Below are 24149 nucleotides of genomic sequence, written 5' to 3'. Positions count from 1 at the left end.
GCTAATTATATAATTAGGCTTCAGTCCTCCTCATGTTTGGCATTCATAAGTAATAAATGATTAGTATTACATTTTAAACTTTACTAACAGCCATAAAGTTTGTCTATATATTACTAGAAGTTTATTTAACAATTTTTTTTTCTTATATCACATGGGGTGGGGCAAACATGAGAGAAGGGCAATTAAAGATTAATATGATTGTTTATAGGAACAAAGACCAACCCATCTGTTATCTTTGTTGCTGCTCTATTCCTACAGATTTTTACAAAGGGCTGTTGTCAAAGTGGTTATCCCAACAGAAAGGTAAAGAGAGAACCCGTCTTAGTTTGTTTACCACTTCTTCCGACTTCCCTGCCCACTGGTAAGTCTGTTCCAATGTACCTTACCAGCTGCCTCATATGTTCATTTGGAAGGCTTTTGTTTTATGGACAATCGCTTGCTTTAAAGCAGGATTCTTTATAAGTTTGTTTTGTCCAAATGGTACTTGAAGAGTTAAATGATTCTTATGAGAATTAAGGAGGTAAGGATTTTTTTCTTGAACAGGCAGCTGGTAGGGTTAATTAAACTAGACTAATGGATTGGGGGATGTTTTATTTATACTATGAAGATCACTTTGCAGTTACCAAGGATAAGGGCAAGTGGAGACGGCATCGGTTGCAGAAGGAAGAAGAATGAAGTTAAGTTATTACAAGTAGCAGTACTTTATTATTACTCATTATTTCTAATTGGTTAACCATTTTTTTATAGGTGCACAAGATTTTTTTTTCTTTCTCCATTTTGTGGACGTTTCTCCGAAATATAATGTGGGTTGCCCCCACAAACCGTCTATCCCATACAGCTGTTCGTTGTGCGTGGCGTTTTTCCTTTGCCATTTTGAGGGGCAGTCTTATCACCGTGATGTTTCTTCAGCGGCATCGACAACTTTTAACTGCGAATTTTGTTGCAATTTGAGCAACATTTAAAAAATCTTTTACAGCAGGGATAGAAGCAGACATATAGGGGGGCTTCAGGGGTTACAACTCTATCCCACAGCTTCATCGGGCTGTCTTCTATGGCGGTTGAGGGCTTCATCCGGGTACAGCAGCAGCTGTTGGTCAGAGTTTGGGACTCCTAAAAGACTTCAGCTAGTGCAAACTGATGCAGTGAACTTTTATAGTGAACATGATGGACATGTCTCTCATGGGGTCTCAGCTCTCATGGCCTATATTTGTGAGGGCCCCTCTTAGCAACAGAGCTAGGTACAAAAGAGGAAATTTTGGTTCCCATGTGATAATAGTACTATTCTTCAATAACCTGTCTAATGTGAAACGTAAGAACTCCCAAGGTGATTTATATATAAAAAATCTCAGCTTTCCCGTCTTTATTTGTGCCATGAAGAATATGCCATGTTCTTCTATTCATCTAACAGGTAAACCTCTTCATTTTGTCCTTGTTTGTATTCTTTTCAAATTGTAGAGAGAATCTTAGGTTGAGCATTGGTTGCAGGACATTTAAAAGATGTAAATTTTGAGTTATTTCACAGGCATGCAAATCATGCTAACATCATTATGAAGGTAATACAATTTAGGCAATGCTTATATCTTGAGAATGGTGTATTTCCTTTTTGGAATATGATGTTAGCAGGTATTTGTTGCAGAACAGAATATGAAATTTATGAAATAGGTTCTTGTAGAATTTGTTCATATACAGTATTCTCAGTGTTTTTTTAATGCAATAATTAAAATAATGAAGTTTTGATTGTGTTGCTCAAGTCATATAATACTGTAATGATAATATTACATAACTTAATTTTGTATGAAAGCACTTTAGCTACACTTGAAAAGAAAAAACAGAACATAGTAGAAAATAAACTTAACTTGAAATACCACCACCACTGAATTTTTGTAATGTATGTAATTATGATTTCTAGTGTAATCTTATTTTTCAGCACACTGAAGATGAATATTTATTTACTGTATGAATTATAGTACTACCCAAAGTGGCTTTAAGAATAAAATGTAGTTATTTTGTAACTTGTGATGTTGAAATTATGTAACTAAAATTTGTGATATAGATTTTATTAGCTCATTTTGGCTACTACTGATAATTCATCCTTTTTATTATGTAGATTTAATAAATATATGTATTCATATATCTGTGTGTATACTGTAGACTTTTATTGCCTGAAATAACCAAATTTTAATTCTCTTATTTCATCAGATCACTGTTGCAGCTTATACACCGTACTATAGAATTTATTATTCGTGAAGGACCTATGTTTGAAGCCATGATCATGAATAGGGAGATAAATAATCCAGAATTCAGGTGAGATCAGCTTTCTTTTGAAGTTTCATTTCCCTTACTTACGTGACCTTAAGTTGTACAGCTGATACTGCTTGATACGAAATGATTAAAGGATTACAGTGAATTGTGTGGCCTCAACCTGTACATTAAACAAAATGTGTGTATAATACAAGTTGAAGGGTTATAATAAAATTGTGGGTACAAGGATTGATGTAAACCCTATGTGTCCTCTAGATGTTGGAGTATCCTACATATAACCATTACTATCAAGAGAGCGAAGCAAAATTGACTAGTTTGTTAAATGAATGACTGTAAATACACAAAAGAGTGTTATCTGAAAATCCACGCTTATAGGCCTGAATTCATAAGTTTGTAAAGGATGATTGTTTAAAAATTTCTGGTAGGGCTGAGGAAAAGAAAAATTTTTCTTCACAAACAGAAACATGACAAGAAAAAGATAACACAAGCAAGTGTACAAACTGAATTGAGAAGAACCATGAACAGAGCATAAAGAGAAATAGTGAATATAGTATTTAAAAGTAAGAATACAAACTGAGCTATAAAAAGAAGAGTGCCATGAACAGCATAAAGAAAAACAGTGATTATTAAAAAGTAATAATACAAACTGGACCAGGGAAAAGAGAAAAATGATTACAATTGAGAGAAATAGTGGATACTATATTTTAAAGTAATCTAAGGTAAAAGGATGTGAAAAGCTAAACTCACTAAACTAATAAAACATGTAAGAGAGTAAAAGTGTGTGTTTTAACTACAAAATATTGTTGAAAAATTACATAGGAATGAAATGAGAGAGTTAGTTAATGGATAGTGGATTTTTTATACATATGGAACAAAGTAATTATCATGGAATAAATGCTAATTATCATTAATAAGTTTTGTATAAGAAATCATTTAAGGGAAGTTTTTTTGGCAGTTTTAATTTATTAGTTTTCAGCCTTTAAATAAGAAAGTATTAAATGAAATTTAAAATCCAAATTTTTGCCAGCCCAGTGAGAGTGAAATATATTACCTTGGGGGCACGGTTGAACTATTTATTAATAATATGCTACCTAATTATAATTGTGTGAATCCGTTATTATTTATTCCCATATTGAAAGATTTTGTTTGTAGGTGCTTTAACTTGTTTCTTTTGATTTGGGTTGAATTATTCTCTAAAGATCTGTGGTGTATTATAAATTTAACTTGCTGTATTATAGACTGAGCTTACTGAACATATTCTGAATGTCGTCTTTTATAATTTCTAGGTTCTTGTTTGAAAATCAGAGTCCAGCACATGTATACTACAGATGGAAACTCTTTTCTATTCTACAAGGAGATTCACCTAGTCGGTGGTCAACAAAACCTTTCAGAATGTTTGAAGGTAGAAATTTTTATTTTCTTGGCTTTTTCTAACTTGAAAGAAAAAAAATTATATGTGAGAAAGGTAGACCGCTTGGTGGGAGGAGACAAGCATAGGATTTTCATTGATATAGTCTGTTATCAGTGAAAGAAAGTGAATTCAAACTATGCATCCATTCATTGAAGTGGTTTTGGGTCAGATTTCATTTCAGTTCTTATGTAGTACCTTAAAAAAAAATTGGCAGAAATTGATGTGTCTTGTTATAATCTCCATCCCCATCCATGGATACGCCTTGCATTTCAAAGCAACCATCAATATGGCATAGTCCCACATTTTCTTGAAACAAAGTTTAATTAAATTCTCCTGTAGTTCCTTAAAGATAAATAAAAGCCACAAATAAATCCCATCCACCTAAGAGTATATACTCACCAATATCTGCTTATTGCTTATCCATTTGGTTCACTCATAAATGTTGCACTTGGATATGTTTCCTATGCCATATATACCTGTAGAGTCTAACCCCTAAAATTCCGAGATGTTAGGTTTAGGCCCATATTCATCAGTTAAGATGGTACCCAAAAATGATGCAGCACCACATCCCCTGCAAATGCATATGGAAAGAGAAATATTTGTCATATAGATTTTTTAATGATCTAGAGATAGCCTGTATGTTTGTCCAAGTAAACTGATGTACATTTCCCGGTAAGGGTCACTTACAGGCAACATTCACAACAGTTTTGTGGACTGGTACATTAACAGGAGTTGAAAGTGAAAGAGTGAAAACAATAACAATTGATTAGAAAGGTATAGGTAAAAGAGTGCATACAATTGCCCTTTCAATTTTAGGCTTGCTTTTACCAGAAAGCCAAGTGAGCTCCATTATAACTTGGTACTGTAGTCTAAAACTGTAGCTAAGGTATGCATAGGAAGTTGCATCTTTGTAATTTTGATATAGTAATTGCATAGAGAAAGTGTGAGTGCAGAATGAATAACTACCATGTTATTTATTCTTCATTGCACGTCAGGTGTTAATACTTTTTGTGCCTTTTGTCATGAAAGTGAAAGTTTTTAGTCGTCATTACTAAATTCCAAAAGATCAGTTTCTTTGAATCGCCTTTTTTTATTTTAATAGTTGTCTAATCAATTTGTCCTTCCAGTTTTCTCCCACTCTTAAATTATTATGCATTAGCTTAATTAGATAGCAGAGTCAATTTTCAAAGTTCTCATTTGGCTTGACCAAAGGATTGGTTCCCCAGTGATAGGTAAAAGGTGGGGGAAGGCAGATTTTAAGAAGTTGAGCAATGAGGTAAGGAGATGGTAAACGCACTGCATAAAAATTGCTAGGCGCATAAGCCCCTGTAATAGATACTATGCTCCTTTATGGGGAACCTAGGTTAGCTAAAGTGTTTGTTCCTAAGAACAAATACTTTGGCCACTCATTATAGGGATCTATGAACTTTATACAGGAGTCTGATCAAATTTTTAAATAATAACTGCTTTTAATAAGGTGTTAATGAATTGACCTCATAACTGCTTTTAATAAGGTGTTAATGAATTGACCTCATAACTGCTTTTAATAAGGTGTTAATGAATTGACCTCATTTCTAGGTGGATCAATATGGAAGCCTCCACCCCTCAATCCATTTTTACAAGGGATGCCAGAGGAATTAATTAAGATCGAAGAGGAGGAGGATGATAAGAATAAAAAAGGATCATTATCTAATGCGTAAGTATACATACATAGTTGGTTGCATACTGTGTTGTGCTGGCTAGTTTTTTTTTTATTGCATTTCATTGTCATTTCAAATGAATTGAATAAGAAGTGTCTGTATTGTTTTACAGAGCAATGGTTCTTATCATGAATATTATTTTTGATGAGTTTGACCAGTAATGTTCTGTGCAGACAAGTGGTTTCTGTAAATTAACAGTTTATGTAATTAATTGTTATAGTATAACATATTTTTTTTAATAATCATGGTAAAAGTCTCTTAAATGCCTGGCCCCTTAACAAGAACACAAACTGCAGAAATGTAGTACTATTCAAGAAACAACCTTGTGAGCCTGTGGGCGATTGCTACACCATGTTATATAGTGCAGTGAACTTTTGATTAGTGATAACTTGTTATGGACACATCCAAATTTGAATCCATCGCATAATTGTGATGGATAAGAAAAAAAACAATTGCACAAATGGACAACCAGGGTGAGGATGACACTGAAGCAAATGTCTTGAAGGAGACTGATCTCTAAAGTCCTGATCTTTGGAAGGCGAACAAGAAACATGTCCACGGACCACAGTCGCCTTGTGTTCTTGACCCCCAATCACAACACATTTGCAGAGAGAAGAGTCCTTAGAAGGTGCAGGAGACATTGTCGTAGTAGGCACCTTTGACCTCTTAATCGGAGCCTTATGACAGACCAGAACAGGTACAGGAGACATAGATGGTTGAGATGGAGGGGTAACACTTCCATGGCCACGTACATGTACATGTCAGGGAGAGACGTCCATGTTGAGAAGGCGGCGAAGCACTCCTCTTCCTGGCAGAAGACAACGCCGCAAAGTCTAGAATTATCCGTTTGACTCGAGGGCAAGGAGGAGGAGGAGGAGAGATCTTACTCCCTCTATGTTCCTGCTATGACTCTTCTTGCCAGAGAGAGCAGAATACCTCTCTCGAAAAACAAGAGTACAGCCTCTCGACTGTAGCTTGATGGCTCAGCAAGAGGTTATGATGACATTATAGGCGAAGATGGAGATGATGTCACAACAATGGGAGTCAGAGATTCCACCACAGTTGACGTCATAGGCTGAGAGGATGCTGGGAGTGACGTCACGACATCTCGAATGGCCTCGCTGGTGGAGCGATAAAGGGCGACACTTAATTAATGTATAGAAACTTAATTAATGTATAGAATATTGTAATTTCTCTGATGTTTTTGAATTTTCATTTTGATTACTCCTGTTGTTAATCAACTGTTATTTTTACAGGCAAAGAGGGAGGTTAGAGTGTATGATCCGAAATTTAATCCCAGAAAGAGAAAAAGTAGGAGAAGCCATGGTTTGGTGTATTGAACATGCTGATGCGGCTGAGGAGATATGCCAGTGCATCACAGAAGCATTAACCAATAATGATACAGCATTACCAAAAAAAGTAAGTCGTCTTGAAAAGATCAATTTTCTGTAGAGTACCTCAAATTTAGATGTGTTTTTGAGGAACAAACTTGTCACTTGTTAGTTAAGAATACCTTTCATCAGTAGTTTAGGTCAAGAGAGAATGAAGTTGTTAGTTATGACCATATGTACAAAGGATTGGATAAAAGATTAGTTGTTCCTACACAGTATATAAACCCTCGGTCTTTTACATAAGGAATTACTTTCGGCGTAGCTGGAATTACAGCCGTTAAATCTTGAACAAGGTGGTTAGGCAGTAACTACCGTGTGGCAGGTGGGTAGGCTAGCCTGCCCGGATATAAACACTCCACTTTGCTTTCGCCCGTCTTCCGATGAAGACCTGTTTGTGAGCTCTTGCTGACTGGTCGTTGATCAGTTTTACCCGGTGGGATCTTTCTGGTTTATATTTGTTTTCTTAAATTAGGTATACAGTGGTTCCCCCGTATTCGGGGGGGGATGCGTACAAGACACACACACACACACACACACACACACACACACACACGTGTGAATAGTTAGAATCCGCGAATGTTTGGAACCCCTATAAAAATGTTAAAAACAGCCTATTTTGTTAGTTAAAACTCAAGAAAAACCACTTAAAATTTTGATACTTGGTTTTTTAATAGTTTTATCACAAAAAGTGCATTTTATGATGGAATTGGTAAAAAAAAAAAAAACAGGAATCCGTGGACATTTCTCATAGAAAAATACAGTGAATGCACGAATTTTCCACGAATAGTGCGGGGAAACGTTCCCAAGAGAAATCTGCGAATGTGTGAGTACGCAAATCCAGAGAACGCGAATATGGGGGGTCCACTGTATACGGTGTTTGATATTAATATTAAATTCAGTTAATATACAAACCCACTTTTTGTGATAGCCTTTATAGCCACCTTTCTACTTTGTGTTAAGAGTCGACGGCAAAGGTATGCCAACATATTATTTACATTCGCTCTTTAACGTGAGGACAAGATATGTATTTAACGTGAGGACGAGACATGTATTTAACTTGAGTAATATTGAACCTGTAATGAGACATGTATTCATCCGAAAATTACTCTTCCGCTTGGGAATTACCAAGGGGAACTTCAGAGGTTTGTCCTTGTTTTGTTTTTATGGTAATTTCTCTTCATCCTTTCACTTACTATCGGACGAAGGTAGAAGAGGAGGCGTGTGGTGTTGGTGTTTGGGAGATCTCCTCTCATTTCGGACGGGCGGTGCCCTTGGATGCGAGAGGAGTATCTTTATCACTTTAATCACTTTCTTTATTTTGCAGACTAACAGTGGTGTTTGTGTTTACAGCAGTATTGGTTGGATAGCTCTTTGTATTGGTTATCCTAACCTTGAAATTGTACCTGTGACTCGTAGCATGTTGTGATACCAATCCTCGAGTGTGTGTACTGATCCCCTGCTGGTAATCATTTTCATTTACCACTACTACCCTGGAGTTATGTCACTGGACAAAGCTTTCACCGCTACCCTGTGATGTTTATCTATTCCTGTGGTAGAAGTCTGGCAGATTTTGGAGGAAGAGAGCTCATCAAGTGTCGTCATCCTCCTCTTCGAGATCATCATATTTTCATGTCTCCACCCCTTCGACTCCTGGCTCTTTGCCATAGAAGAGGAGGTGGTCTCCCCCCCTAAGAAGTCTTGTCACGGGACTTCTAAGGAAGGGTCTGTCTTGCTCTGGTGAGACAGGTGGGTCTTCCGCTGGTCCTTCTGTTCCTCCTGGAACGGGGCCTGTCTCTCCTTCCTCAGGGAAGAAGATGGGGACCACGGAGGTACCAGCTACCTCCTCTCCCGGCTCCAGAGGTTCCACCTCTGGACCGGGAATCATCTTGGCCACTCGCTCGCGAGCGTCACCGAGTGCAGCCAAGGTCCAGACTGATGAGTACGCTCACCGTCAGGACCCAAGCACGGAGCAGAAGGATGGTAAGAGTTGCTCAGGTGACTTGCAAGACTGGCGCGAGCGATTGTCCAGTACCCAGGGTTGACGTGATGTTTCTGCGGGACCGTCCACACAGAGACCAGTAGAGGCTGCTCATCCAGTCCTCTTGACAGGTTTTGGCCTCGAGGAGTCGGAGGACGGTAACGGCTGTCTCCTGTTAGGTGCACGCTCAGCTCCACCTAGATGACGGTCATGTTTGCGCGACCGACCAGTCTCGGTGGTGGCAGACAGTTCACCTGCCATGTGAGAGTTTCGTAACCCTCCTCGAGGAAGCATTCTCTCCACTGCTGCTCTGTCAGGTCCTCCTTCTCAGGTTGCGCTGGGGCCTGCTGCTTCGGCAGCCGCCACAGCCCCTTCCTGGATGGGAGAACCTTCTGCCATCCTGAGGAAGGTGTCGTCATCGTCTTCGTCATCATCGTCTTCTGCTGCCTCTTCCCCTTTGACTTCCAAGGCCCCCAACCGAGGAAGAAGAAGGTGGCCTCCCCCCCAGGAAGTCTAGCACAGGGACTTCTAAGGGTCTGTCTCGCTCTGGTGAGACAGGTGGGTCTTCTGCTGGTCCTCCCGTTCCTCTGGGAATGGGGCCCGTCTCTCCTTCCTCAGGGAAGAAGACGGGGACCGTGGAGATACCAGCCACCGATGGTACCTCCTCTTCCGGCTCCAGAGGTTCCACCTCCGGACCGGAACTGTCTTGGCCACTCGCTCGAGAGCATAACGGAGTGGGTGACCGGGCAGCCAAGGTCCAGACTGCTGAGTACGCTCACCGTAAAGACCCAGGCACAAAGCGGAAGGATGGTAAGAGTCGCTCAGGTGACTCTCGCCAGACCGGCGATCGCTCGCGCAGCGATCGTCCTGTACCCAGGGTTGACATGACATTCCCACCAGACCGTTCATGTGGCAAGGCTGGGAAGAGGTACCCCAGGCTGGACCTGGTACCGTGGCGTGTTGAAAGGACGGTGCTCGCTCTCACCGCATTAGTGGACACTACCAGTCACCCAACCTGCAGCTCGATCGCCACCGCGGGTTGGCGATCGCCTGCAGTCCTCCCAGCCTACCGGTTCTGCTGGTAGGCAGGGTAGGAGCGCTCGTAGCAGCTCCCCTGACGCACGAGACTGACGCTACTGTCCTCGGTCCAGCGCTTCTCCGCAAGGAGACCGCTAGTCCAGACCTGCAGCTCTATACACCGGGAGGAACGAAGCAAACAGGAGTGCCCGTGATAAATGCGGTCCATCCATGAGCCATGTTCAGTCTTGGGACCATACAGATCGTACGCTCAAGTGGTTGGAGATCGTGGGGACTGGCGAGGATGATGACTATTTCCTAGACTCACGGAGTGACCATCACTGCTGTTCATGTGACGGTCCTGCTGGACCGTGCATGCAGAGACCGGTGTGGGCTCCCCCTTTGGTCCTCTTGAGAGGTTTCAGCCTCGACGAGGACTGGGACACGTCGGAGGATGGTATCGGCTCTCTCCTGTCAGGTGCACGCTCAGCCCCACCCAGACGATAGTCACGGTGGTGCTAGACGTTTCGCCTACAGTAAGATTTTCGTAACCCTCCTTGGGGAAAACATTTTCTCCAGACGGTAACGTTTGCCTAGACTCTTGGAGCAGCCATCACCACAGGTTGATGGCTGCCTGTGACTTGCTTCTCTGGCTGCTAGTTCCATTGGCAAGGCGAGCGAGAGCATCGTCTTCCTACCCCATTCCCCCTCTTCCTATGGCTACTCCGGGAGGGGCGATGTGAATGGGAGGGATCCTGCAGAGCGTTCTCTGTAGGATTCAGTGTCGGGGACTTTGTTCCTGGAGGGACCTTTGGGCCCTTCTGGACCCAAGTCCACGTCGTTGAGGAAGGATCTTGCCCATTCCTCCTCGATTTCTACGGGAATCGGGAGGACCACCACCCAATGATCATCTGACGAATTTTGTGGGGTTTTGCCGAGCGCTTGAAATTCTTTGGAATTACTAGCACTCTCCGAGTGTTTTGGTCTTCTACGATTTGCAAACACTTGGGTGAGACCACGGTCCAGAGTGGGCAAGACGAGAATTCCTGATAATTGTTACTACGATCGAGATGAGAATTCCTGATAATTGTTACTACGATAATCGGGAATTTCGCTGAATGCTCGAATTCCTTGGAATTTCTGGCGTCTCAGTCGTGTTTTGGTTTTCCTGTAATTTCCAAACACACTGTTGAGACAGACATTCCCGGTAATTGTTATTACGAACTCGGGAGTCTTGCTAAGCCATTAATACTGAGATATTCTAGATTTCGAAGGAAGCACTGCTGCTTAAGGAAGAATATCTCTGGAGGGGCTTGGCTTGGATGAACCTGACGGTCCATTGCCTCAGTACGCAGTCACCCCCGGGATAGAACGGGCAATAAAAGTCAATCCTCCTCTCTTTTTTCCCTTATTTCTTGGTTATGCTAGAATGAACAAGGAAATTCAGTGGAGTTTATTCCTCGGAGTTCGAACTGGAGAGACTGTTTTTGGTGGTTCAATCCTAGGATATTACTGAACATACGTCAATCCGTTCAGAATGGATAGCACCGAGAGTTTGAATGCCTCTCCACTGCTACTGTTTTGGAAACATCCAGTTCGGCTTGAACTATTCGTCTTCGGTATCCTGTTATCACCGTAGAAGTCTTTCTTCAGGAAAACTTCACCTTCGCTCTCTTCATTGAGGTCTGCTTCCATTCCTTATTCTTGTTTGTCGAATGGAAGAGAATTTAGGATGGAGGTCAATGCACAGGAACCTACAAATATACTATGTATATTTTTTTTGCGACTGTTATCAGTTGATTTGTCCGAGTATGTGACTCAGGACTGCCTTGCAAGCCTCCCAAGAGTTACCGGTTTCGATTTTGAGATACTAGTGGTATTGTTTACAACACCACCACCACAGCATTTGCATTCACCGAATAGGACAGTTTACTTTCCTCCCATTTCGGTTAAAATGCAAATGCTCGAGCGTATTTTTCTTGCGCTCGATGGTTCTATTACCTGGCAACTCAGGATGACAAGTGAGCGAGAGCTAGCAGTGTATGGGCTGCCTGCCAGCCTGCCTGCCTCAGCCAGTATGGCTTGCTGTCCGAGATAGTTCGGTCGGGCATTGTCTCTCATCCTCTGCAATGATTGACTACCGAATCGAATCTCTGCCTGGCAATCACAGACTTATGTCTCTGATTGGCTGGAATTCTTGCATACGTGTATGACCATCTCTCCTGCATCGCATTTTGCCGTTGCGAGAATTTTCAGACAGATATATCTCACTAGACTTTTATTATCTTTCTGTTTACCTCACGGTAACAGAAGTCTGTAGCCTAGTCTTCCGCTTCGACGCAGAAAGATTTCTTCAGACAATCTGAGTTTTTCTTCTAAAATACATTTCGTAATTTGTAGGTGCGCAATTATTTATGTTCAACCTGAATTGTAGATGAATAACGGAAGACTTCGCCTGTTCCCCACCCTGCCAGCTCTACTCTCAAAGTAATAGAAATGTCCTCCCTGATCCAGCCCATGAGAAGCGGTTCTTCAGGCAGTACAATCCCTGTGTTTTCATTACTGAAAGACACTCCGCTTTCATTGCAAATTCCGACTTCTCAGCGAACAGCAATGAAATAGAGGTTTAGCGTTTTCAGTCCTCTGTAAAACAACAGGGATTAAAGCCGTCTTCACTGGTTGGTGTCATCGACAGGACTTTCTACGTTCAGAATCTTGAGAGTTGACTAATCTCGATTCAGTTGTGAAGACATAGGTCCGCATTCACCTTAGTCTTTCACTGGTATATAGTGTTGTTTCTCCTTAGTTGAGATTCAACTACTATGAGAACTTCTGTCTTGCCATCAGGAACCTCAGTCTCTAGAAGGCAATTGACTATCGTCTGATGGGCGCATACCTTGAGAGAATCATCATCTCGTCTCCCAACATCAGTGGCGAACAAGATAGATGATTTGTATGGTTTCTCGGCATAACCCTTCAAAAGGCGAGTGTCATGTAACTACGTACATATATATATACGTGTGTGTGTGTGTGTGTGACGGTACTTACTCTACGCACAGCCCAAAGGTAACGTGCACTGATTTGGAGGCTGTAAATTGGGAAGTAGCCTTATCTAATTATATCTCGCCTTGCTGAATTTTCTCACTCTGGAATTAGCTAAAAGGTTATAAATTTGGGAGAAATTAAATTGAAGTGTCCTTATACATGTTTATTCTTCTCTAGGGATTCTTATAAATTTTCCACCAATGAGTTTTTGGGCTCTTGGACTAATAAAACTTATTTCTTTGAAAGCACTTGTTGCAATTACGAGTCTATTGGCACGAGGGAAATTTACCGAGTATTGATTGTCACAGTCACTGTCTATTTCACACCACACTTTGCACTTCTTCTTCTTCGCTGGATTCTTCTTTCTTGCTTCTCTCTGTGTCTTTCTTCTTCACTCTGTTCTCCCACTTTCCACTCTCCTCATTTTGTTCTCCCCTGCTCCTCTTGTTCTTTCTCTTCTGCCTTTCTCTCTCTCTGTCTGGCCTTTTTATTAGGATGATATCTTCTTAGCACCGCCTTTGGATTTTTGGATTTTGACTGGGTGTGGCATCTTTTGAAAGACTTCTTGTGTCTGAGTGGCTACAGACTTTATACAAAACCGCCTTCCTGTCAAATTTTCTTTAGTGATTCGTAGACTCTAAATTAGGAAACGCCTCCTGCTTGATGCCTTGGCTTCTTGGGGGTGTATCCCTTTGGTAACCTCATAGGTCATTCGTTGATACCCCTTTTTGGGCTGTCTTATGACAGACACTCATGGCTTTGATTTGTCAAGACTAGAGGCCTATTCTTGTAAAGGTTGGAGCCAAGATTTTCACACTATCCACCTTTGAAACAATGAAGCCTTGAATTTCCCTTAGTTATATTAAACAGAAGGCTCTTGAGAAGGTCCACCTTACATTAATCCTCCGACGCTCGAAGTGTCACAAATGTCGGGCGCGAGAGAGTCACTAAATCTTTGGAGATGAGGCGTATAGAGTTTTGGGGAGATGGAAACCAGATGCCTGACGGCTAAAGACCTGATCGTTTAGAGTAACAAGATCCTTTCTTAAAAAATCATTATCCGTTCCGTGCCATTCTCTCAGTTCTTTATAAGTTAATGCCTTTTTTGGAATAATATCCTTAATTCTTTAACGACACTAACATTATATATATATATGCTAGGAAAGCTTTTGGAAAAAAATTGAGTACATACACTGTTAACATGACTAGATAGCAAACTGCAAATTTTAAGGAATTTTAGCTTAGGCTAGTAGATTTACAGTTACTAGCATATTGTAAAGGTAGTACGTATTCTGGTCATCTTGTAGCAAATCAGCTTTTAAATGTTGAAAAGATCTTGACCTGGACAATCATATTTCTCACTGTATGTCTGTGGTATATTAATTTTCCTGGTAATGTTATGTTATGTTCATTTACAAGTCCGCCTGTGTGTCAGATTGGTTAAGTGGCATTAATAGTTAGTTATATTTTCCTGTTGCTGCCCACTCACACTTTACATGGACCTTTTTCTTGTTATATTTTATCTCTCACTGTAATTGTAATTCTTTTCCTCATTGACAATGTGGTATATGCAGTTGGTGATGGTCAAGATTATCTTAAAAACCAGTTGCTTAACCCACTACTTTCCAAAAATGACATTCTGCATCCCTTTAGTATTTCCTTTTCATATCCATGCAATAATTTTCAATATTGTATAATAAATGTAATAGTATCTTAATTCTTTCTCACACACAATTTATACTTTAAATTTTAGTTCCCTGATGCTTTCTCAAGTATACTACTTGACATTAAGATTTGCATCATACTCCTGTATCTATTCATCCTCTAATGTCTAACTTCCTTATTGATTAATGATTAGTCTATGGTTAAACTGTATAGAAAATGTATTTTTGTACATGAACTTCCCTGACAGATATATACTTAGCTATAGTCTCCGACGTTCCCGACAGAATTTCAAATCTCGCGGCACACGCGACAGGTAGGTCAGGTGGTCTACCTTACCCGCCGCTGGGTGGCGGATGTACGAACCACTCCCGTAAGCTTGTCAGATTGTTCTCTGCGCGGGAACGATAACAACTGTTGTCGGTTCCTCTCGATAGTTTTTCGATTCTCGCTTGCCTGGAGTTAATTTGGACTTCTTTTGGTGACGTATTCGCTTTGTTTGGCTTGGCATACGCTGATTGTGGACCGGTTTGATTTTGAGTTTGATTTTCTTTAACGATGTCTGATCTAGAATCGGTAGTTAAAACTTCGGTTTTGTTTAGGGTTTGCGTGAATGAAGGATGTAAGGTGAGGTTGCCGAAAGCTTCGTAGACCCCACACGGTTTGCAGGAAATGCAGGGGGAATGAATGGTGCTTTTGCTAACCCTTGTAATGAATGTAAGGGATTGAATGAAAGAAGAATATAAGGCTCTCTCTTCTTATGTTAGGAAGTTGGAACGTGATAGAGTGCGTAAGGCTTCCTCTAGAAGTTCTAGCAGATCTAGAATGGAGTGAGTTGGATGTGGATCCTAATAGTACTAACGTAGAATTAGAACCTTCTTCCCAAGTGGCAGCCCCGCTCCCCGGCACCGAAGCCGAAGATTCGCCTTCGGAGGCGGCAGCTCTGAAAGCCAAGAATCGTTCTATGGATCAGAAGATTCGTCAGTTGGAAGGTAAGGAGAGTGTTAGTGATCAGGTGCAGTCTCCCAGTGTTTGTGGGGGTGCGTCTGACCGGGGCTCCTTAGTGCCTCTAGGCCCTAGACCTCTTCCAGACTCCCAGTTCCAGTGGAGTAGGAAAGTCGAAAGCCGCAGGAGGGCTAGGGAGAGCCCCCACCGTCAGGCGTCCCCTCGCAGATCCTGAAGTACGCTCCCAGGCTGCCTCGGATCGCTACAAGAAGGAGCTCCTACGCCAATGCTTCTCCTCTTCGTCGTCTCCCTCTCCGAAGAGAGGTTGGAACTCCCCGGATGCGTCGCGCCCGTTGAAGAGGCTTGGAAGGCTCCCTGCAGTCCTTTGGCTTCTAGTCCGGAGGTTTTCCCGGAAGAATCGTCGGTGGAGGCGAAGAAACCCAAGAAATCCTGTGATTGTTCTTCTTCTCGCGCTCCCGCGCTCGGCGCCTGCTTCCGAGGAAGAACAAGAAGATCTCCTACGAGAGTACTCGCGGGACTTCAAGCTCAGATCACGGCGCTAGCAAGACTCTCTAGCAGTTACATCACGTAGGAAGAAGGACGTTTCTCTTCCGATCAAGAGATCTAGGCGCCGCTCTTCAGAGGATCGTTCTCCTTCATATGGGGAGGTTTCGTATGAAGGTGGGGGCTCGCGTGAGCGAACCCTCGCTCGAGTGAGCGCCCACCCTCGCTCGCGTTGAGCGCCCTCGCTCGCCTGGCTCTCTTTCGATTTCAAGACGCCAAACATCGGTAGGACGCTCTAGGAGAAAGAAGTTTTTTCTCCAGATTGGATTCCCGCTTCCGGTAAGCGCACTGCACCTGCTCATCACGCGATTTCTTCAACTCCCTCGCGTGAAACTTCTCCTCAGCAGCCTCAAGATTCTAGAAGGCGCCCTTATACAAGTAGCGTTCTTCTTCCAGATGTCACTTCTCGAGTGTCGGATCGTGACTTCTCTCCTGACAGGCATCTAGAGTCTGGTAGGAGTCGTGTGCATGATAGACGGCCTACTGTTAGCCGCTCACCCCGCAAGGTAGGCGCCAAGAGCCTACTGCACATAGATCTCCTAGTAGGCGCTCGCCTCTTTTAAGGCGTCATACTCCTGATTATTCTTCCTAGGGGCAGACAACAAGAGTCTTTCAAGCGCCCTTCTCCGTGTAGGCGCTCTCCCGCTTCTAGGCGCACTTCTCCTGACCGTTTGTCTCTTGGTAGGCACCAGGAATCCCGGAAGCGCCCTTCTCCAAGTAGGCGCTCGTTAGTTTTGAGCGCGCCCTTCTCCTGAATGTTACCCTCTTGTTAGACGTCAAGAGTCTCGCAAGCAGCCTTCTCCTAGTAGGCGCATTTCGCCTTCCAGTCGGACTTCCGTTGATCGTACGCACTGGACAGGTATGGAGAGCCGCGCAAGCGCTCTGCTCTCGATAGGCGCTCTTCTCCTGGCAGCCGCTCGCCTCAGGATAGGCGCATAGAGTATAGTAGGCGCTCGCTCCTCTGTAAGCGCCCTGTGGAGTTTCCGAGGATTCTCGGAGTAGGAGCCCTACCTCTCCTTCGGTCTGAGATTCCGTATACCTCGAAGAGGGAGTCTCATCGTAGACTTCCCAGATCTTCTCATCGTTCTCCAGTGGATGTGAACTCTTCTAAGAGAGGGCGTTCTCCAACCTCTCGCTCAACTCCTGCTAGGATCCCTTCGTCACATAAGGATCTTCCGCGCTCGCCTCGAGAAGACGTCCTAGAAGGTTCGGATGAGGAACCGAACACTTCTGCTGCTGTCTCTTCTTACAAGAAGCTTACAGAGCTACTTTTACAAGTTTTTGGGGATTCCCTTACGCCTACGGCTCCTCCTCCTCACTCACTTTTTTCAAGGGGATCACACAACCGCCTTTTCCTAGTTTTCCGAAGTCCTCAGGGGGATGGAGATCCGGTGTTGGATGTAAGCGCCCTGAACTTCTTCGTAGAGAAAAAAGAAGTTCACGATGGAACAAACGCCTTCATCAGTGCTGGCAGCACTTCGTCCAGGGGACTGGATGGTTTCCTTGGATTTACAGGACGCTTACTTCCACGTACCGATCCATCCTTCCTCGAGGAAGTTTCTCAGATTCATGATGGGGGGGAAAATTTTTCAGTTCAGGGCTCTGTGTTTCGGCCTCTCGACGGCCCCTCAAGTGTTCACGGGGAATTTTGAGGAATGTGGCTCAATGGCTTCATTTTGAAAAGGGGTGAGATATCCATGTACCTCGACGATTGGCTAATAAGGGCCAATTCAGAAGATCGTTGTTTGAAGGACTTACAAGTAACTTAGAATTGACGAAGGCTTTGGGACTTCTCGTCAATTTCAAGAAGTCATCACTAATTCCCGAGCAAGAGTGTGTGTATCTCGGGATACAGATGAACTCTCTGAGTTTTCGGGCTTTTCCTCGCAGGAAAGGATAGCCCGAGGATTCGAGAGAGTAACAACCTTCTTAGGGAAAGAAGTATGCACAGTGAGGGAGTGGATGAGTCTGCTGTGGGGACGCTCTCCTCTCTGGAGCAATTCGTTTCCCTAGGAAGGTTGCACCTGAGACCACTCCAATTTCTTTCTTCATCGGAATTGGAGTCGTCGTTCTCAGGATTTGACGTTCTCCCTGTCGTTATCCCAGGACATCAAGAAACATCTCTTTATGGTGGGACAGATCCCAACCTCTTTGCGAAGGGACTGTCTCTTCAATCACAGACCCCCAACTGGTGTTGTTCTCCGACGCGTCGGACATGGGGTGGGGTGCAACTCTGGGAACCAGCGAAGTGTCAGGTACCTGGGTGGGGGACCAGGGTAGCCTGGCACATCAACAGAAAGGAGTTGATGGCTGTGTGGTTGGCTCTGAAGGCTTTCGAGAACCAAGTCAGAAGATCGGTTACGTGCAGCTCAACGCAGACAACACTACAGCTCTGGCATACATCAGGAAACAGGGGGGGACGCATTCCTTCTCCCTGTACGAGGACAGCAAGAGACCTTCTTCTGTGGCAGAAGAAAGAGGAATCAAGCTTCTCACAGGTTCGTGCAGGGAGAAAGGAATGTAAGAGCAGATCTCCTCAGCAGGAAAGATCAGGTCCTTCCCACAGAGTGGACCCTTCATCTGGATGTATGCCAGAGCCTGTGGAAGTTATGGGGCGGGACCACACATAGACCTCTTTGCCACGTCAAAGAACAAGAGGCTGGATCCTTACTGCTCTCCGATATCAGATCCGAGAGGCAGTAGCAATAGATGCTCTCTTCTAGACTGGAACGGACTCGACGTCTACGCGTTTCCCCCCTTCAAGATCCTGGGGCTAAACCATCAAGAAGTTCGTAGAGTCCGATTCAACGAGAATGACCTTAATCGCTCCCTTTTGGCCAGCCCAAGAATGGTTCACAGAGGTACTGGAATGGTTGGTGGACCTTCCAAGAATCGCTCCGCTAAGGAGCGATCTACTCAGACAACCCCACTTCGACAGGTACCACAAAAATCTCCTCGCTCTCAGTCTGACTGGTTTCAGACTGTCCAAGTTTGGTCAGAGCAAAGAAAGGCTTTTCAGCAACAGCTGCTAAAGCAATCGCAAGAGCGAGGAGACCTTCCACCTTGCGTGTATACCAGTCAAAGTGGGATGTCTTCAGACGTTGGTGCAAGAGGAAGAACATTTCCTCTTCCAGTACCTCGTGACCCAAATTGCGGATTTCCTTATTTTCCTCAAAGAAGAATGTCATCTGGTTGTGTCAACTATTAAGGGATACCGCAGTATGTTGGCGGCGGTATTTCGGCATAGAGGCTTAAATATATCCGATGATAAGGACCTGCATGATCTTATTAGATCATTTGAAACCATTAAGCGTCCTCATGTAGTACCGAACTGGAATCTAGACGTAGTCCTACAATTCCTTGGATCGTCTAGATTCGAACCTCCTGGCTTAGCCTCTTTCAAGGATTTGACGAAGAAGGCTATCTCCTTTTGGCCCTAGCTACAGCTAAGAGAGTGAGTGAGCTCCAAGCTATTGAGGGCAATGTAGGGTTTAAGGAAGATTCTATGGTGTGTTCATTTCTTCCAAGTTTCCTGGCAAAGAATGAAAAACCCATCACGCCCTTGGCCCAGGAGCTTTGAAGTTCGTAGTTTATCTTTTCTAGTAGGGGAAGAGCCTGAAAGAACTCTTTGCCCTATTGAGAATTATGAAGTATTTCCTTAAGAGGAAGGAACAACTTAAGGCTAATCAAGATGTGCTTTGGTGCTCCGTAAAGGACCCCACTCGGCCATGTCGAAGAATGCTCTTCCTTTTTTCTGAGAAGCCTTATTACAGAGGCACATGTTGCCTGTAAGGAAGATCATTTTAGACTACTGAAAGTGAAAGTCACGAGGTGAGAGCCATCGCAACTTCGCTTGCATTCAGAAAAAAATATGTCTGTGCGGAACTTGATGGAGGCGACTTTTTGGAGATGCCAATCGGTTTTCGCAAACCACCTACCTACGTGATGTTAAAAATCACATATGATAAATGCTTCGCCTTGGGTCCTTTCGTATCGGCGGATTCGGTGCTGGGGCAGGGAGCTGAAACTTATCCTGTAGTAAATTTGTATGTTACCCTATATTTTATATTGTTGTTTTTGGTTGTCTGAAAGAGGTTGCAGGAGGCACCTCTTTTTGTCGTAATATTAACCCTTTGTATTTTGGTTAGGTGGTCTGGTGGGTTTTGGCTCCTTGCAGAGGGTAGTGGTAAGGATCTGTTAGGTAAGCGGACAAGGTCCCTCTAAACAGCATCCGACTTGGGATTCTACCACAATAGGGGATCACATATCCCAGTGGTAGATCGAGAGTCTTTCAGCATCAGGTCACGTCCTAGCTGTAGCTCTCCAGGCAATGCAGACTCAGAGATAGTATCTATGAAGTCTTCATCCTGAAAAGGTGAGAACCAAGGTTTTTATATCCTACAACATTAGTTGTTTCCCGTCTTACCGGTATTATTGAGCTGTCTCTTACCCTCCACCAAGGGTGCCAATCAGCTAAGTATATATCTGTAGGGAGTTCATGTACAAAAAATGATATTGTTAAACTACAATAAAGTTTTGTACATACTTACCTGGCAGATATATACGATTAATGGCCCCGGCCCACCCAGCCTCCCCTCAGGGACAGGTGGAAGAGAAAAATCTGACAAGCTTACGGGAGTGGTTCGTACATCCGCCACCCAGCGGCGGGTAAGGTAGACCACCTGACCTACCTGTCGCGTGCCGCGAGATTTGAAAAATTCTGTCGGGAACGTCGGAGACTATAGCTAAGTATATATCTGCCAGGTAAGTATGTACAAAACTTTATTGTAGTTTAACAATATCATGTTACATATTTGCCTCCTTTTTTTTCAGATAGCAAGATTATATCTAGTATCTGATATCCTTCACAACTGTAGTGTTAAAGTTTCCAATGCTTCATTTTATCGAAAAGGGTAAGTTAACATATTGTCATCCTTGCAGGGATTAACATTTGCAGTGTGCCTGTCTTAGCCAACTTTTAAATGTTATTGAAAATATGTTGCAGTATCGTTCCAGCTCAAGCTGCCTTACTATTACCTTTTATTATTTTTTTTTCACTTAGTTTTCTTTCCCCAGGCTGGCCAACTTCCATAACTTGCTCTTCTCAATTTTTACTTCCTGTTTAACTCGTTGAAATTCTGATGACCTTCCATGAAAATAATTCAACCATGAATATTTTGATGTCAGGGAGCATTGATTGAGTTATTTGAAGTTTTATTTTTAACTCATATCTTAAGCAAGTAGGGGTTGTTCAGAAAGAATTTTCTTTAAACCAATTGGAAGTAAAAAAAATGCTAATTGCAGTATTATATATCAGTATGTGATTGGAAAGGAAATTGATTAGATTTTTTTTTTTTTTGTCAAGCCAAACCATCACCCCCCATTTCAAATTGTTATTAGGCAGTCATGTGGGCTAGGCTCATGAGACCATAAAGGGAGCTTAGTGATCAGGTCAAACTATTTGTTACTAATAATATAAGTAATGTATGTAGTATGTGTGCATGGGTAATAATATATAAGGAATTTTCATTGTAGATTAAACTTTTAATACTTTAAATCAGGTACTGGATATTAAATAATTATAATGAGAAGTTATTCAATTTCCAGTAAATTTGTATGTTTGTCTTTTCGTATTCATTTGTTGTTACTTTGAAACCATTTTTATTGTTTATGGTTGTAGACCAAAATTACTGTATACATTTTGGTCAAGAGTTGCCATTTTGTAAGTAATCATTTGGGGGAAGTGAAGACAACATTGCAAACAATTAAGCTAATGGTTGGAATCAATGTATTTAACTTTTTTTGGGGGGGCCCATTCATACCTACAAAAAGGGTGAGGAAATCATTCCTGGGTTAAGACATAACCCCTTAAAATATGGACAGTTTGGCAGTAATTTCAAAAATAAAAAAAGGATTTTCATATCATGTTAGGACCACTGTCTGTGTTCATAACAACAATCTCAAGAATAATTAGTAAGAAAAAATTAATTCCTTTTGATGGCACCTAAGAAAGAAACACTTTCTTTACGGGAATAATTAGTAAGAAAAAATTAATTCCTTTTGATGGCACCTAAGAAAGAAACACTTTCTTTACGGTTTCTAAAGAGAAATCTCTGGTTGAAGAAAATTTTGTATTCATGAAATGACCAATTTGGTATATGGGTCACTTAAATTTTCATAATATGCAAATCTTTAAACCTTGCCTGAGTTGTATCACCGTAGCAGTTAGTAAAGTTTTAATTACATTTAAGTAATTTACTTTTATTTTCAGTAATTGGCTCTCATAGATTGTGTAATTGAAGTAACTAAGCTTATTTGGAGTCTGAAGGATAAAGAGTGATCATGAGTTATGCTTTTGACGTTTCAGATTCCAAGCAAAACTAGCAGAAATTTTTGAGGGCCTTCACACCGCATACAACTTAATAGAATCACGGTTAAGAGCAGAACAAGTAAAACAACGGATAATGCAGTGCTGTAGAGCATGGGAGGAGTGGGCTATTTATCCTCATGAATTTCTTATACATCTACAAAATTTGTTTTTAGGTCTTGTTAAACGGGTAAGAAACTTTTTCCCATTCTCAAGTGGTTGGATATGTAATTTTGCTTTTGATCTAATGTACATATATATATGTTTAAGTTTTTAGTATTGGATTTATTTGAACTGTATTTACCATAAATGAAATATCTATTTGCAATAGGAGCCTGACATGGAACTCCCAGAAGAAATGATGAAAACAACTGTATGTGTTGAGCCAGTGAAAACCCAAGATGTTGATGGTTATCCTCTTGATGATGTAGATGGAATTCCTATTAAAGAAGAAGACAGAGATGATCTTGATGGGATACCTCTAATTAAAAGTGATGCCATTTCTGCGCTGATGGGTTATGAGGATGATGATGATGATGACATTGATGGAGCACCTCGTATGTATTGTATGTATTGTATGTAGTGTTATCAATAATTATTGTGTAAAACAGACCCATCTACACTGACTAGAATATTTAAAAGAAGAAAGGTTCCACTGTGCATGCTCACTCTACAGTTTAGTGTCCACCAGCAACCATACACATTGTGCTTTGAAGCTTTGATTGCATAGGATGTGCTGTGCATTCTGAGTTAACACCAAGTTCTTTCCCAGTTTTTCTGCTATTTTATTTTATTTTTATTGTATTTTATGCTATTACATGTTTATATTTTCTGAAGTAGTTCATATATATATATTCGTTTTTCCTCAATATGTTGAGAGTTTGGTAAATTTTTCCTTTTCAGTTCCTTTGTCGTAATATGTCCCTGTGAGTGCATGTTATTGCTGTTTTGGTATTCATAATACCTTTCTCATAGATTTTTTATCCTGATATGGCTTGCATTAATGTGTCCTGTATCTTGTTTTTGTGTTTTATTCTTTTTGTACCATTCTTTGCCTGTTTACTGAGCTAGCCTAGGCATGGATTTTTGGTGAGATTCTTTTTACAGAATGGTTGGCTCGAGCTCCATTTTTATTTTCATATGATCAGTACGATTTGCTTTTGTTCTCTTGCACTGCATGAATTTTAATTCTATAATTTTGCTTTTGTCCCTTGTGCTGTAAGAATTTTAATCTTTATTTTTATTGTAGTGTCTTACCGAACAATTATAGAGCCGTGATTTCCACGAGCGGCAGGATACTAAATTCAAATTTAGCGCGTCGGCGTCGCCAACACTGGTGGTGATGACGTCATCTCCCTCCACTCGCGGGAGAACCAGGTACAACTGCCCAGGTGAATCCAATTCTTTTCCTGCCGGCGTCCGGTGAACATCGGTGGTCGGTGCGGTTGGATGACTTTGTCGCTTCGTTCTTGGATTTGATCTTCGGAATTGGTGAAGTACTCTTTTTTGGCGTTGTTGTTATTTTTTGCTTTTTATTTAGGCGTTGCCATGTCGGATTCTAGTCCGTCGGGAGTTAGGTTTGCATCTCAGGATGTAAAACTAGATTATCCAAGCTAGAGTATGATTCTCACACTAAATGTGTTAAGTGTAGGGGACAGGTTTGTTCAGCAGATCGAACATGTAACGAGTGTAGTGATTGGACTGATTCTCAATGGAAGTTTTTTTAGTTCATACTCGGGAGAAATTAGCTAAAGACAGAATTAGAAAAGCAGCGCTTAGGGAAAGTAGACTTAGCTCTGCTTCGTCT

At 42.0% G+C, this 24149-nt stretch overlaps 1 protein-coding gene across 1 annotated transcript in view; it reads left to right on the top strand.

Moving 5' to 3' along the window:
- The window catches only part of LOC135224867 (U2 snRNP-associated SURP motif-containing protein-like), a 59360-nt gene that overhangs the window by 11862 nt on the left and 23349 nt on the right, over window positions 1–24149 (top strand). The window contains 8 exon segments of the mRNA XM_064264192.1: window positions 261–303; window positions 2200–2304; window positions 3549–3664; window positions 5252–5369; window positions 6630–6792; window positions 20809–20888; window positions 22343–22532; window positions 22674–22899. Of these exon segments, the coding sequence (XP_064120262.1) occupies window positions 261–303; window positions 2200–2304; window positions 3549–3664; window positions 5252–5369; window positions 6630–6792; window positions 20809–20888; window positions 22343–22532; window positions 22674–22899 (1041 nt within the window).

This window comes from Macrobrachium nipponense, chromosome 12 (assembly GCF_015104395.2).
Source record: "Macrobrachium nipponense isolate FS-2020 chromosome 12, ASM1510439v2, whole genome shotgun sequence".
NCBI classification, from domain to species: domain Eukaryota; kingdom Metazoa; phylum Arthropoda; class Malacostraca; order Decapoda; family Palaemonidae; genus Macrobrachium; species Macrobrachium nipponense.
This window is presented reverse-complemented; position numbering and strand designations above follow the sequence as displayed.